At 30.4% G+C, this 17,633-nt stretch overlaps 1 protein-coding gene across 1 annotated transcript in view; it reads right to left on the reverse strand.

The window, feature by feature from the left end:
• Positions 1–17,633, reverse strand: part of LOC142327455 (lysine-specific histone demethylase 1A-like) — a gene marked incomplete at its 5' end in the record, with an annotated part of 421,213 nt that overhangs the window by 126,712 nt on the left and 276,868 nt on the right. Inside the window, one exon of the mRNA XM_075370548.1 lies at positions 17,218–17,277. Coding sequence (XP_075226663.1) covers positions 17,218–17,277 — 60 coding nt within the window. The remainder of the gene's footprint in view (positions 1–17,217; positions 17,278–17,633) is intronic.

Genomic DNA, 17,633 nt, shown 5'->3' on the forward strand with positions numbered 1-17,633 from the left:
AGAGAGATAGAGAGAGAGAGAGAGAGAGAGAGAGAGAGAGAGAGAGAGAGAGAGAGAGAGAGAGAGAGAGAGAGAGAGAGAGAGAGAGAGAGAGAGAGAGAGAGAGAGAGAGAGAGAGAGAGAGAGAGAGAGAGAGAGAGAGAGAGAGAGAGAGAGAGAGAGAGAGAGAGAGAGAGAGAGAGAGAGAGAGAGAGAGAGAGAGAGAGAGAAATTCAGAAGTACTGATAACACGACTATACACACACACACACACACACACACACACACACACACACACATATATATATATATATATATATACGAAAGAGATATGAATACCCTGAATTACACCCCCAATCTATCATCAGCATCACATTTAACCCTTTTTACCGTTATAAATTCATCAAATCGTTTCGTTATACGATATTACATGTTTAAATATAATCTAACAACACAATCGATAATTAGTTTGCTTTCAAACAAAAATATCAAAAACTTCCCAATTTTAGGATACGTAGAATTATAATTCTACGAATAAACAAACATTGCACCATTGAAAATACTAATTTTAATGTTGGAAAATTCTACACTTAATTTAAAATTAAGTACATTCATTGAAGCATCATGGCATTCTCGATATAACTTTACTCGTATTATTCCTTTCAACATCAGAACATTTAGCCTCTGCATGAGTAAAATACTTACGGACGCGCACGCGCGCGCACACACATATTTTGTATATATATACATATACAAAATCAAATATTTATATATATAGCGTACATATATAGCGTACTAAGTAATATTATTATGCAGCATATTTTCACGGTACTTATAAAGACAAAGTAGAATTCTGTTTTACATTCTATTTATCGTTAGAATTCCAGTTATATGTTACGCTATGTCTAATATCGTGCATCAAATCAATCGAGAAAGAATTTATTAATTAACGGTTGTTTCTATTTCGCCAAGCGACTCTACTAGTATATATAAACAAAACATACAATTTTTATTAAAAAATAAGATTAAAAAAACGCTTAAAATTTGTGTTATTAAGTGCAACTATTTTCAATTATTCTTTTAATTTTTACTTTCTGAAGTCAAAATTAACATGCAAATAATAAACTACCAATTAGTTACTAACTCCTAAAGGTCAATTTCAAGCACTCAAAATTTTTTTAGAGAATTTTTATGAAGTAACACGCTGCCCGTACTAAAAAATCCATTGCATAGATAAGGATAATAAACGGTTCTATTGATAAAAATAATAAAACGAATGCAGAAAAATGATATAAAAGCTACCCTCCAGTTTGAGCTAGAATCTCTGAAGTACAGTATTATTTTTTAAGCATAAATTATCAGATTTATTTTCATGAATATTCGCGCAAAAATATTTTGTGTATCAAAAATTGTAGATTGTATAAATAAATTCTCTTACAATACTAAATAGTGATAATTATAAAAAGGGGTAAGGGCTTCAAATTTACATTGAAATCGTGTCTAATATGACTATCATGCCATTTAAAAAATAAAATTGAATTCAATATGGCGGATCCAAGATGGCCGAACATAATTTCAAACACAACACAAGAGTAGTTTCTTTGATACAGTAATCAACTTCATTTATAAAAAGTAGTCACACTCAATTATCTATAATTGAAGCGTTTCCACACTTTCCCAACACTGTATACAAAAAAATTCATACGGTTCAATCAAACTGAAATTCTCTACCTTTTATAAATCTGTTAAAAATATAGAATATTTATCTGTTCCGCTGATATTTATTAAGATAAATATCACTGATATTTATTAAGATAATCGTCACTCGTCAATGAATTAACACCGATCTGAAGAAAAGCCTAAGTTGATAAAATTTTACTTTTAACAAAACTTTGCATGCTTTTGGCATTAACCTTTTTGACTGATTAGTTTTCATATATGCTAAATAACTGATTACTCTTAAAACATTAAGAAAAGGAGTTGAAATTAATAATTAAATTTAAAAATAATAGTAATCTTGTGAATACTTATCCTTCCTATATTATAAAATGATAATATAGTATAATTATCATAATATAATTATAAAAAACTCGGAAACGAAGTCACACCTAATGAGGTTTCACTCAAAATCTTTCCTCGAATCTGAGTCGAGATATGAGCGAACACTAGTTCTTCCTATATTATAACATGGTGAGAAAACTGCTTAAAACAAGAAAATTGCAATAACACCAGACCTGATTGATCTAGTGGGACGGGTTGCGAAGCCACCAGAAGGCACAACTCCTAGTTTCATATATTTACATACTTTTAAATGTTAAATTGGTCATTTTTTAGATGATATTTACTCAGAAAATATTAAAAGTTTTTGAAAGAAAAAGAAAAGTAATCAGTTTCTATAAACCAGATGAAATTATCTGAGAAAAAGGTACGAGTATGCAGTACTTTTTACAGCAATTCACAAAAAACTTTCTATTTTTCCCTAAGATTTGAACTGAATTATTTTCAGGTAAAATCTTAATGATTCTAAATTACGTTAGTCATCTTTCAAACAATATTATAAATACAAGCATAAAATCACTTCTTGAAACAAACTGCCGTAAAGCACATTCCTTTCTTCTTCTTATTATTATTATTACAATTTTATGGTTTTATAAGAGGGACGATCAGAAAGTAAATTACACCCCCTCTATGAAACAAACACATATATATAAGACTTTTTTTTTATTGAACAAAAACTACATATTTTGACCTATTTTTCGACATAATCAAAGTTTTTCTAAACATTATTCATACCTTGTGACAAGTTTTTCAATTCCACTCTCATAAAAATTTCTTCCAATTTTCTTCAACCATTTAAGGACCGCTCCATTCAGTTTATCAACATTAGCGAAACGTTCCCCTCCCAGGTCTCGCTTCAGAGGACAAAACAGGTGGTAGTCGCGGGGTGCAAGATCACGGCTGTAAGGCGGATGAGACCACCTTCTCACTTGAATTTCTACAGTAACTCCTTTGTCACGTTAGCTGAATGAAGAGTAACGTTGTCGTGAAGAGAAACGCCCCCATCGTTCAATCATCCAGGTCTTCGATCTTTAATGTCTTTACGCAATTTTTTTGAAGTCTCACAGTAAGATTCGGCATTGATTGTTGTTCCTCGGGGCATAAATTCACTCTAAACAACACAATGGAAAAAGACTGTCAGTATAAACTTTCGAACATGTGGGGATGTTTTCACTTTATTTAGCTGCGGCGAATTTTTGTGTCTCAATTCATGTGATGCTCGTTTAGTCTCAGGAGTGTAATGAAGCACCCAGTTCTCATCCCCTGTGATGATTTGTTTCAAAAACTGTGGACCAGTCCTGGAATAACGTTGAAGGAAAGAAAGAGCACACGAAAAACGTTGATGTTTGTAGTTTTAGGTCAACAGATGTGGCACCCACCGTGCTCACATCTTACGGTAACCAGGCTGATCGTGAATAATCGATAACACACTACCACAACTAATATTAAGTTCACTTGCAGCTCTCTAATTTCAATGTGCCGGTTACTCAAGATAATTTTTTTCCACGCGTTCCGCGTTACCAGTCATGTTTACAGTTGAAGGACGCCCAGTACGAGTTCATCATTCACATTTTTGTTCTTTAGTTTCTGAACATTTGGCACCATTTTATGATCATGGGGCGTCACATTGAAATCTGACCGTATATCTCAACAATTTGGCGATAAATTTCACAATTGTAATTTTTTGCCCACAAAAATCGGACTACTGAGCGCACTTCTATGCTGAACGAAACCTCTAGAGGACACGCCATATTGACGACACTGCACACGTACTGAATGTCGTACAGAATTGCTGCTGGAGGAGCGTGAAGACAACAACGCAACCAGTGCTGCCGCCACAAGACATTAATATATCCCTTTCAGTACAAGAACACGGCAAGGATGTAACTTATTTTTTAATTTACCTCTCGTAGTTACGTCGCGGTGCCAAAAAGGTTATAGAAAATTCTGAATAATGATTTTCAATTAGTTTCGATGGAACAAATATATTTTTGTTTGCTGGTACTTATTTTTATCAAATCCTTATATATTTGCATTATTTATAATAAAAAAAAAAACAAAACAAAATATAAACACTGACACACACAATGGAAATATATCATGCCAATACACGAAGTTCATTACTAGATTAGGTTGGGTTACAATTTATTATTCTATTGGCTGTATCAGCTATTTTGATAAAATTCACATTTTAAAAAAACAATGGTGAAAAATTCAAATAAAGTACAATTTCAGTTTAAAGTTAAAGACCTTTTTCCAACAAATCGTTCAAAAGAGTTTATATTTTTCATATCAAATTAACTATTAATTACACCTAAAAATGAAGTAGAAAATATAGATAATTTTAAATATTTAAAACAATTGTTTTTTAAATTTCCATTTTTCAAATACTGAAATACCCCCCGCACTTATTTTAAAAACTAATCATTACTTTTTTTTTTAAACCCACCGGGTTGGTCTCTTTTGGTGAACGTGTCTTCCCGAGTCAGCTGATTTGGATGTGAGAGTTCCAGCAATCAAGTCCTAGTAAAGGCAATTACTTTTATACGGATTTGAATACTAGATGATAACGTGGATACCCGTTTTCTTTGGTGGTTGGCTTTCAATTAACTACAGATCTCAGGAATGGTTGAATTGATACTATACAAGACTGCACTTCATTTACATTCATACATGTTATCCTCAATCATCCTCTGAAGATTTACCTGAATGGTAATTCCCGGAGGCTAAACAGGAAAAAAAGAAAGTATTAAGAAAGTGATGTTACAAATACAAAACAATTATATTTTATTTTACTCTATTTTTGTTTCTCTTTTGCTTTTCCACGTATATAAAATTCAGTTTGGTTCTGCCTCTCGGTCGGTTCTTTTGGCGTGTATCATGTATTTTGTTACATAGTCATGCACGATACGATATTTTGTAAAAGATTTTTATCGTGATTTACGATTCAAAATTTTAAAGTAGGTCGCTCACGTGCGAATAGGTGTGACTGAATTTAAGTCTGTTGTGAAAGGTGACACACTTCGAAGACAAGCGCGCGAAATTATAAACAACATGTATGATTTCATGAAGAAAGAATTTTTAGCTGTAAAACGCAACGTTAACTTGGACAGCCAAATCAAAAAGTGACGATTATCTTGATAACTTAAATTATTTGAAATGGACTGAAGAAAAATTAGTTCGTAACCTTCATCCTTAATCTGCAGTAGTTATTGACTGACAATGCTCCGTTTCATAATACCCTTTCTGAAAAACTTCCCAATGTCATTAAGCAAAAAACAAGATATGACTGTTTGGTTACAGAAACATAATATTCCATTTTCTTCTCAAATATTTAACCACAATTGTATGAACTAATTAAGTTGAACTAAAGTAACAGAAAACGACGATACAAATTTCACAAATTGTTGCAAAGAAGTGAACATCAAGTTCTGCAGCTTCCACCTTACCTTCCTGATTTAAATCCAATCCAGGTAATATGATCAGAGGTATAACGACACGTTACAAGCCACAACACAACGTTTAAGATGTCAAAGATCCAGAAACTGTGTGAAGATAAAATGAATTCGATGAGCGATGGAACACAGGAAATCTTACTGAGAAAAGGTTAAAAAAATCGACGAAGGTCGATTGGAGCCAAGAATCTTTAATATATTCTCTGACAGAATCTTTCATTGTCTCTTTATGTAGTGACAGTGATAATTACACTGAAGATAGTGATAACAGCGAGAAAAGCGTTCTTTCTGAGTAATTAAAGGATAATTAATTTTTCAGTAAGTAATTAAAGTTATAGTAATAACAATCATCCAACATTTACCGTGTAATTAATAATAGATAATATTTTGTCATCCGTTATTATATTTTTCAAATGTACAGTACAAAATTAACCGGCTGTATTTCATTTTAAAATTGTTGCATTCATTTGTTAAAAATAGAACAATTATTTGGTAAGGGGATCACTAAAAGCGAGGAATATGTTTTTACGTTAGGTAGTAATCGTCGCCACTCCAAGCTCGCCGTTACTTGGCGACGACTATAAAGCAAGTTAGTTTGTTTATCGTGATATAGTACTTGTACAATTTTTTCTAATCAGCAGGAAAAAAGTTTAGTATATTATGTATAAGTTAAAATACCTTAGACAGCCTCCGTGGCGCGAGTGGTAGCGTCTTTATACGGAGGTCCCGGATTCGAATCACGGTCAGGCATGGCATTTTCATGCACAAACGCTAAAAATCATTCATCTTATCCTCTGAAGCAATACCTAACGACGGTCCCAGAGGTTAAAAAAAGTTAAAATATCTCAAAGAAATAAGGCGGTTTAGATTCTTCGTACGTCCTCATCCACTCTGGCATAAATAAATATCCAACTTACGGATGCTACACGTAATCGCAGATTAGCTTCGTTACGTAATGTTATATCCTTCGTACCACACTGAACAAAATAAAAACAACTGTAAAATGCAACATGTACAGTCTACCGCAAATTGATAGGTAAGATTTTTTTTTTACAGACGTCCTCGTCGCTGTAGCCGGTAATTCTACGTTGCCATCACATACATAACAGGGTTCTCAGTAAGAAAAGTGACAAACCGGCCGAGCTAAGGTCAGCACCAAGAAGACTCTGTGTACAACTAAGGGGGAAAAGAAGAATGTGGAATGGGTGTATCGAAACCATTACAGAATAGAAGCGAGGGTCCTTTCTGTCTATTCCTGTAGTACATAGTGCCATAATAAATAAGATTGGATGAGAAAAGCAGCGTCAGGAAACTGCACTCATTAGAGCTGCCAATTGTCTGGTCTGCGCCCCTTTTTCTTTTTCAACCCTCAACACTACCCTACTAATACCACGTGATCTACACTCGCTCTCTTTCAACTCCCATTTGCCCTCAAACCGCCTCCTCAACCTCCTTTAACTTCTATTTCCTCACACCATCAGTACTTTTGATCAACTTATCCGATGCGCACGGTTGCCTTCTGTCTCACTCTTTTCCCTTTTCTCTTCCACAGACTCCAAATGGAACATTTCCCTTTATACAATTTCGATATATAAAGAAAGGACCTCATTACTCTTCTTTTCCATTTCATACCAGAATTTTTTTAACCGATTTCACGTTTTTATCAACGTGAAACAAATATTTTCCACCGTTTCGACACTAATGACTTTATCTAATAGTAAAAATATTCGTCGTAATATAAAGAGAAACTTTTCTTTGTTTTTTTTAATCGTTTATCAAATTTACGAAGAAAGTTTAATAAATGCACTGAAGATATTTTATCTAAGAAATACATTGTAAAAAAATTAGTATTAAGAAAGGAATTTAATTAAATAATAAAGTCAGACAAACATTATTTATAAATAATATTGATTATAAATTTTTAAAAAAGAAATAAAATAGTGACTATTTTGTATGTAAATTCATTAGAATTAAATTGATCGGATAAAAACTATAAAAAATTCTCGGAATTATCTTAAATCACAAAACTGGAATGTATTTTAGAAATAATCCATGTATATTTCAATAATTCACTGGTTAATAATTTCTTTCGTTTGAATACTAATTGACTAAATCGCATGTATGTTTGATGAAATACGTAATTATTTTACAACCAGGCAGAACTACAGATTTATTCCACCGAAACGCTAAAAAATAAATCAAATGAAATAATTTGGATCATTACTTTAAAGATATAATATAATTAATTGTAAAGTTAGCAACAAGATCAAACTTAATTTTTTCTTCGTTTTTTAAGCATCATAATCAAACGCTAAGCGTAGTAGCATCATTATTAAATATTTATTATGCCTACCTTATATTTAATTCCGTCTAAAATATTTTTCGAGCATTTGAAAAAATCAGAATTAGTTTCACAATGAAGAAATGAGCGATCACATCTTTGTTAGATCTCAATAAATATGATTCATTCGAGCCGATATTCAGCAAACCAAAAAATTCGTTACTTTAAAGATATAATAATTAATTGTAAAGTTAGCAACAAGATCAAACGTAATTTTTCCGTTTTTTAAGCATCATAATCAAACGCTAAGCTTAGTAGCATCATTATTAAATATATACTATGCCTATCTTTTAATTCCGTCTAAAATATTTTTCGAGCATTTGAAAAAAATCAGAATTAGTTTCACAATGAAGAAATGAGCGATCACATCTTTGTTAGATCTCAATAAATATGATTCATTCGAGCGGATATTCAGCAAACCAAAAAATTCATTAAAATTCGTAAAATTTCCATTCGATAATACAGTACGACCTCAGTCTACCCGGTTCAAAATAATGCGGGTACGCTTTTAACAGAGATCACGCCAAAAAAGAAATGCTATCAGAAATAAAAAAAGATTTTTCTATTTTTTAGTAGATATATAGTAACTAATTTTATATGTATTTAGTAATAAATTAAAACAATAAAAAAATACGCTAGTACATTTAGCTCTATGAAATTACACGTAGCTGCAAAAAAAATGTATATTATTTATTTTAATACTTCTTCCCTTTTTTAAACTAATTTTAATTTGTTTCACGAAAGCGTGAAGCAAACAAAAAAATAACAGTATGATGATTCTAATTTAATTTAACTTCCTGCAATCTTTCCGGAAGAAACACTTCTCCTCTTTACTATTAACATAAATATGAAGTACAAATAACTTTCAAAACAAAACTTAGATACTTGTGATAAAATGATATATTTATCTTAAACTTAAAACTTTTAAGAAAGTATGTCACTGCTATACTAAAATTTCATCAAGTAAAACGGAAAAAAATATTTGTTATCTCAATGTATTTTTTTTAACTATTGTCATCGTTTCCCAAATTTATCGCAATATCTTCAATAATATTTCCACACAAACTGCTCGCTTCTCATGCTTTTTTTTGTTTTTAATTACATGTTGAATACAATCTTTCCAAACATTTGCACTCCTTCAATCAAATCAAGAATTGATATGTAAAATCACGATGATATGTAAAGTCAAAGTCTTTGACTTGTGCCCATATCAAATCTATCGGATTAAAATTTCAATGGTATGGAGGAAGACGCAGTACGACACAATTCTTTAATTTTTCTATTTCATCTATTTTATAATGAATATATTTTTGTTTACCTGATTTTAATAATCTTAGAGTTTTAACATGTCTTAGGTGTCTGCAATTTTCTTCGATTATAACCATCGGCAATTTCCGATTTTCGGGTCTAAGGGTTTGGAATTTTTTCAGTTTTCAGACAACGGTACGGCGTATTCTTCATTATTATGACAGATCCTTCAGCTACAATTTCGACAATTTTTTTAAACCGTAACATAAAATTGTCACCATTCATTTCATCGTGATGCTCCTGGGAAGATCTGGATTCAAATACCCACAAACCACGGTTCAAAACCTCATTTTCACTTCCTACGTGCGTTGCTATTAATCGTTTACCTTTTCCAGGCGGGAGTTTCACTCCAGTAGACAAACCTTTCATAAAAGCGTCTTTTTCGCTCTTTATTTCTTTATCCATCCGTACCTTTTCCTGCACATGTCACGCATTAACCCAAATTTCATCTGGATAATAAACTATCTTACCCTCGTCACGAAATCGTTTAATTTCTCTTAAATATTCCCTATTCCATGAAATAATATTTTCGCGTTCGATCAATAAAGAATTTCTTTTCTCGACAAAAAACTAAAATTCATTGATTTTAAAACACGATATAATGTACTTCTAGAAAAATTCAGCAGTTCAGAATCGGTATTCACGGCATTTAATATTTTGTTCAAGTTTAGAAGAACGTTATGAAAATACAACAAATCGACTTTTTTTCTGATAGAAATTTAGTAAAATCGTCAAACTTTTCAATCGCTTTCACACACTTTCGTGTCTTTTTAGGGCTAACATGTTTACCATCAATTTTGTATTTCATTATTATATTAAATACTGTTCTTTCGTTAATGCCTGTTGCACCACTTAATTTCCAAGCAATGTCTCTTAAGTGATCTAAATATCGTCAATAATATTTCCACACAATCTGCCCGCTTCCTGTGCTTTTTTTTGTTCTTTAATTGCATGTTGATACAATCTTTCCAAGCGTATGCACTTGCAGTTTGCAGTTTCAGGGTTATCTTGTTTTAAGGTTATATATCTGTTGCTGAGTATTCTTTTTCGGAGCTTCTTAAGAATTTTCTTGGTTTATATTTCTTGTCAGAATCACTCAGTGTTAAAACTCGATTGGCACAAAAATACAGGGTAAATTAATGAGAATAACACTGAATATGACTGTTGTAAAAATGAATTATAAGGCGGATATTATATATTGGAGCAACATGAAAGATACAATACGATATGCGATAAATGTCTTATAAGACTGATATCTGCTTAATTAACTTAATATGCGTTCTTTAAACAAATGTGAGTTTATATTGGTGCGACACGACATCTGTGTTACAATAATTAAGGGAAACACGGCGCGTCTTAATATCGTATGTGATTAGTATCTTATAACATTTCTTTCTGGCAGATTATCTCTGAAGAGTTTGTGTTTTCTTTTAAAATGAAGGACAACCATATATATATATATATATATATATATATATATATATATATATATATATATATATATATATATATATATGTTTTAACCTCCGGGATCACCGTTAGGTATTTCTTCAACGGATGAGATAAACGAAAATTTTTGTAGCGTGTGAAAATGATATGCCTGACCGGGATTCGAACCCGGAACTTCCGAATAATGGAACCAAATGATTTATGATTAACTTCATAAGTCAAATTGAAAAATATCCTTCTTATCTATAGAATTACAGATTGAAAGAATATAACAGAAGAGACAGTACCGATCTGGCCTGGCAGGCTATTGCCAAAGAAGTAAACGATACCGGAAAGTTATTTTTGATTTAGAAGTTTAGATTTAGAGTCAGAAGTTTCTATTTCAGGGTAACTTTTTATATTTTACATTTTTATTGGTGATTTAATTTGTTTATTCTATTCATTTTCTGAGCTGAAAAAATTTCATTACGCAATATAATGTGTTGAGGTAATATAAGATACGTTTTGAATATGAATGTTTGGTATAGGTCTGCAGAAATGCAGGTTTCTGACTTGATATTAAATAATCTTTAGTAAAAATAGACTACAACTACTATTTTAATTTATTAACAGTTAATTAATTTTTATGCATGTAGAAATATCTTAAAAATTACATAATATAATACTACATAATATTTTTGTAAATACAAAAATTATCCTTCGTCTTTGATTATATACGCCCACTGAATTGGAAAGGTACGTTGTATATCCAAAAAGTATTACCAGTTTGTGTCGCTGTTTACTTGCTTGTGACATCCGGATTTTTTCCGTTCATTATCCACCCTTTCAGAAGATAAAACATCAGTAGAAAAGTGAATTTTAATAAACGCAAGAGGCGGAAATTCTGAAATTTCCTTAACGTTCTCTTTTTCAGTAAATTTTCCTTCACGTTTTTTAATAAAATTATGTAAAACAGATGCCGCCTTAACTACCTGATCGGCACATTTTTCACCACAACTTATCGGTCTCTCAAATAATCGGTACTTAGAAACTAACATTCCGAATGCGCACTCAAAGCTTTTCCTTCCTCTACAGAGTCTGTAATTAAATATTCTTTGTGAATTGTTCAATGCCTTTCTGGGATAAAGTCGTATTAGGTTAGATAGAAGCGGAATCACTTCATCGCCAACCAAGTAATACGGAAGTGAAATTTCTTTATTATCAAACTACACAGAATTATCACAGGATATATGAAGAGCTCTGCTTTGCATCAAGCGACCGATTACTGACTTTCGAAAAACCGATTACTGACGGTTACCGTCACTATTTCTACCTATATCTAGTATGTCTAAGACCGTAAATAATCCATCTACGTCAGTCATTGCTATAAAAACAATGGAAAAGTATCCTTTATAGTTTACGTGCGCTGATCCAGAATTTTTAAATCGCCTCGCTCTAATATGTTTCCCGTTAATAGAGCCAATAAAATTTGGTAAATTCAATGGATCATAATATCGGATGCCAGACTGAAGCCAAATTTCTTGTGCTAGTGTCGACATAAAGAGTGGTTGGAGTCTATTCCGTATCGCTCGGGATGTTCGTCGAACAATTAAACTGATAGAAGCAACATCTCTGTAGAATTCAAACGATAAGGTTTTGAAACTGTTCCCTGCTCCAAAAAAATACCTGTAAGCATAATTTAAACCAGTAATTTAGACTTATGTACTAATAAAATGTACATTTTTTTTTAATTTCAGAACAAAAATTTAAAGAATGATAGAAGAATATAAGATGTGCATTCGTGAGATCTGAGGATACCTTCATCTGGTTCAGCAAGTAAAGCTAAAGAAAATACTATCTGGCAGATCACTTGTTCCATATCAATTGTCCAGTACGTACATGTAATAACAGTGATAGCTATCAAAATGAAGATGACGGAGAGGAAGTTTGGTAACCAACTTCACCTCCATTTGAAAATGAAGCAGTTGAAAATTTGCCAATTGCTAGTGAGAATAATAGTCCCTTGTAACTGAAAAAGAAATGGTCCAAAATAAAATTAGAAAGACAACAGCTGAGAAACATTTTCAATCGAAGATAGCGGCTGACAATGCTTTTGTAGATTGGGTAATAGAGAAGCATCAGAAAAATAACAAGGATAATCCATATGTGCATTTTCTTCTAAGTTTGATACCGGACATTAAAAATCTTGACGGTAAACGAAAGCGGCGTTTTAAGATGTCCGTTCTTAGTACATTAGGCGAACTGACTGAACAGACAGCGTGGCGGCACATCACTACCGTATTGTAATGTCTCCGCTTATTCTGTTCACGCAAATACAACTAATTCATTAACAAATTAAATACAACTTAATTCATTTCTCGCCTGAACCTCAAGTCTTGGTATATAATCAAACAGACATTGCGTCACCAAATAACCCCAATCAACAGTAGTCGACAATATTGAATTAAAATAAATATTCATTCGTTTTTTCTTGTAATTTTCCTTTTATTTTATATTATAATATTTGCTTTTTTTATATAATCAGCATTTGAACCTTTTTACTTCTCTAAATTCTGAATGTTTTCAATTAAAATTTTTTATTATTCTAAATAAAATTACAATTAATAAATAAATAAATAAATATAAATCTAAACAATGTCTAACATTATAACCTCTTATTTTAATGTTATTAATAGCTGTTCGGCTGGAGGATTCGCTATTTTGCGGTTGGTATCCTTTCTCTAAAATGGCGCTGGGGGTTGAGATATTTGGAAAAATTGCATTTACAGTCTGAGCTGGTTCATATTCAGAATATTTGGCTCATAGAGTATTTTAACTGCGTATATTAGTTACATGTAAACAAATATTTTTGCGAAAAATGGAAAAAGGGATAAAGGGAAATGGAAGGGAAATTGGGAAAAAGAAAAAAAGGGAAAGGTTAAATTTTGTGAAATTCCATAATGTTCAGTTTTTTAATGTTTTATCAAACTTATATATATATATATATATATATATAAGTTTATATATATAATTTTGTAGCATGTGGAAAATGCTACGCCTGATTGGGATTCAAACCCGGAACCTATGAATTAAAGTCCAAGATGCTACTCTCCGCCACTGAGATTGGCCCCAGCAAAGCTGGGGCCAATATTATATATATATATATATATATATATATATATATATATATATATATATTACAATCTAGCAACGGTGAAGCTTTGCTGGGGCCAATCTCAGTGGCGGAGAGTAGCATCTTGGACTTTAATTCATAGGTTCCGGGTTTGAATCCCAATCAGGCGTAGCATTTTCCACATGCTACAAAATTTCCATTTCATATTCTCAAGCACAAGGTTTGAGCTTATATGGTGAATTAATCATTGAAAAAAAATTGCTTTTAAACCTAACAGGATATAAAGAAAAACTTATTTCAACAGATTTAATTCTAATAATTATAATAAAACAAGTATTGAATCAATTAAAATTTATCAAAAAAAATTATATCAAAATTATAAATATATAATTATTATTTTTTATATATATATATATATATATATATATAATTATAATTATATCAGCTAAAATCAAACTTTTTCCCATGTCTAACACGGCCTGATTCACATTTAAGCATAAACACGAACCTATAAGGTGCCATCACTCTAACCATACGAAAGGAGCAGCGCCAGACTCGGCTATGCCGTACCCACCCACCCCAACCCAGTAAGTAGCTGGGACTCGATCCTTTGATGTCTATAGAAGAAAACCTTGTCTTATACGCATGTTACAATTAAAAAACGAACGTCATCTTCGCTTGACGAACTCAGTGTAAGTAAAAACTTATTTTTTGATATACTCTAAAAATCTAAAAACTTCTTGTTTTTAGTTACAAGCATACTCGTAAGATAATTATCGTGAGATAATGAAAAATATCGATTCAGAATAATATGTATAACACAAGATATTTATCGCATATCGTATCGATTATTAAAACATTATTTGTAAGTACAAATAATGTTTTAAGCGTATGGGAATGAAAGAATGAATCAGCAGCCTATTCGCCCACACTGTAAATTCTAAAAAATTTATCTATAATCTGTACTTTTATTACCAAATAAAAATGTATATTTGTTTAGTAAATGGGCAAATAAAGATTTGTCCAGGTCCAGTTATACGTTCCTGTTTAACTTGTATTCACCGATCATAAAAATATTTAAATTTGTTAACTGTTTCATCTGTAGACAGATATAAGACTTTTTCAGATTTGGTTTTCAATGATTAAAAATGTTTAACTTGTTTAAGATTAAAAAAAAGATAAAAATTTTCCAAAATAAATTCCAGACAATTTATCTCATGTAAACACGAAAAATGATAACAAACGAAATTTATCTGTAATTTTCATCTTATTTATAATTATTAAAAACGATTATTTATTTTTCTAGTAAATGGACAAATTTTTATTTCTTTTTAACTAAAAACGTGTAAGCTATGATCGTTAAAATATTTAAATTTATTTTATTATAATTGTGTAGTTACAATGTTTTTTTTTTTTTATTACTGTTCCTCTAATAATAGAAATTCATTAAACAAATTAAATCGCTGTATTAAATATTGTAAATTAATACTTTTTTAAGTCTTACTTTCAAGATTTAGAATTTGGCATTAAATACCAGTAACCTATTAACTTGTTTCAGATAGTAATAAAAAAGACAAAATATTGGAAAAAAACTACAGTATTTTAACATTTTTATACAATTTTATTAAAAAAAAAAAAAAAAACAACGTTATTTTATTTTATTGATTTCTGTTATATTTCATATAAATTTTTTGTCGGCCTTTAGAAAATGTTGCTCGTGTGTAACATTTTCTTTGCAACTTTTTAGTAGGTATATAAAAACGTATTTTAAATACGTACACGTATTTAGTAATACATTTAAGAGGACAAAAAATTACGCTAATACATTTAGCTCTATAGATTTCTCCTAGCTGTAAAAAAAATATGAACTTTAAACAAACGAAAATAAATTCCTACCTTTTCAAATAACTGTCTTAAATTTAAATGTTTAGTTATATTCATTCCGATGTATCAATGTAGTAAAGTGTTCTAAAGCACTATTACTTCACGATATTTTGAATTCAAATTTGTTACTAAAGTATTGCATTTTCAATTAGCCTATAAGGAAAAGTGGTTAAAAGACTGTACAATTACCGTTCTGATAAAAACAATTTAAGTAAGTTCTGTACAATACGCATTAGTGTATTTTTATGTTTCTACATTTTATTTTATACCATAATTCTCTTATTTTTAACTGTACCATTCGATAATATTTTAATAAAACCGATCATCGCGGCGAAGTGGTACGTCTCGATCATTCATCCAGAGTTCCGGGTTCGAATCCCGGTCAGGCATGGCATTTTTCATACGCTTTAAATTTTCACATTCCCTTGCACAAGCTTCCAGCTTATACGGTGAATTAATAATTTTAAAAAAAATTAATAAAGTTTGTTACAAACAATATCAGCTCAATAGGAATTGTTTTTTTTTTCACTATATTCGAAATAACGCGGGTATCAAATTTGTCTTCGGATGGTCGCATAATAGCAAGTTTGTATTGTATTCACTTGCAATGTTTTCTAAAAAAAAAATTCTAAATTTATTTCTAAAATACATCAATGTTCACTTGTAATAAACCAGAAAAAATAACTAACATTTTCGCATTACAAAATAATAAAACGATCTACGAAAAAGAACGTTATTATGGTTTACATACTTTTTAGGTTACCTTATAATTTTTAAAGATCTTCCGATCGATTTATTAAACATTTCCTTTTAAAGAAAAAAAATGTTCTCTGTTGGTAATGTTTTAGAAAAAAGTTATTAAATTAGACATACATATTTTGGCATACTCCATTTAATGTGTACTTAAGTCTAAAATTTATATCTACAACCTTTATTTAATTGTAGATAAGTCTTGTTGTCAACGAATGGCTATATCATTATTACCTCTTAAAATAATTACTTTTATATGTATTACTTCAATTTGCAAAATATTTTTTTTGTATTTATAATTTTTTTATTGTAATTCTGCTGTAAGTAAGATTTTCCCAATGTTTTCCTTAATTTTTCCAGCCAAGTGCTGGAGAATTTTTTTTATCCGTGAAATAGCAAATCTAAAATACTTGTTGTGATTTATATAATGTTATGTTACGATTTGAATAAAGTATTTATTTAATAATCATTATAAAACAAGATTTAATCAATTAAAAAAAAAAACTACTACAAATAATGTTAAATTGCAAGAATATGTGAGTGTACAGAGAATGAGAAACATAAAAATAATTTATGTCTTAGTTGAACAATCTATTACTATCATAACATAGGACATGTACAGAAACGTACATAAAACTAACGCAAAGCAAGTCGTTTTAAAAAAAGGATTTTCGAAAAATAACACTAAAGTAGTTTAATGTAACTATACACGAAAAAAGATATGTTTTGTAAATCTAACTGAAAACAAATCTTTTTAATGCCATAAGACAAATAATGAGACAGATTTACTAAAATATAATTAATAATAAAAAATTTGAATAAAAAAGTTAAAAACGTAACATTCTTATTTGAATAAATAAATAAAAAGTAGTTTTACTTACATAGTCTAGTGTTTAACGATGATTTGTTGATCTTAAAAGCGAATAAAATTATTTTCTCACCTGGAACAGAGAATTCGAAAAATTTTACGTAAATTATAAGACAATAAAATAAAAACCAAAGATTCGTGCGCACGCGCGCACTAGTTATGAAAGATTAATTTTTTTTAATAAAACAAAATGATTTATGTACAGGAAGAAAAACTATTTAACATAACCACATATATAATTTGACCATCTGCCTAAAAACATCACCGTTGTTGGTCCCGCTTGAAAATATAGATTCAAATCTTATTGTTATAGATCAGTTAATATTTTATTTTATATATTGCATTTAATATTTATAGCAATATTAAAGCACAATATTAAGTATAAATCATGAAAAAGAAAATACAAGTAAAAGTAACAAATCTGATGTG

This window comes from Lycorma delicatula, chromosome 7 (assembly GCF_047948215.1).
Source record: "Lycorma delicatula isolate Av1 chromosome 7, ASM4794821v1, whole genome shotgun sequence".
NCBI lineage: Eukaryota > Metazoa > Arthropoda > Insecta > Hemiptera > Fulgoridae > Lycorma > Lycorma delicatula.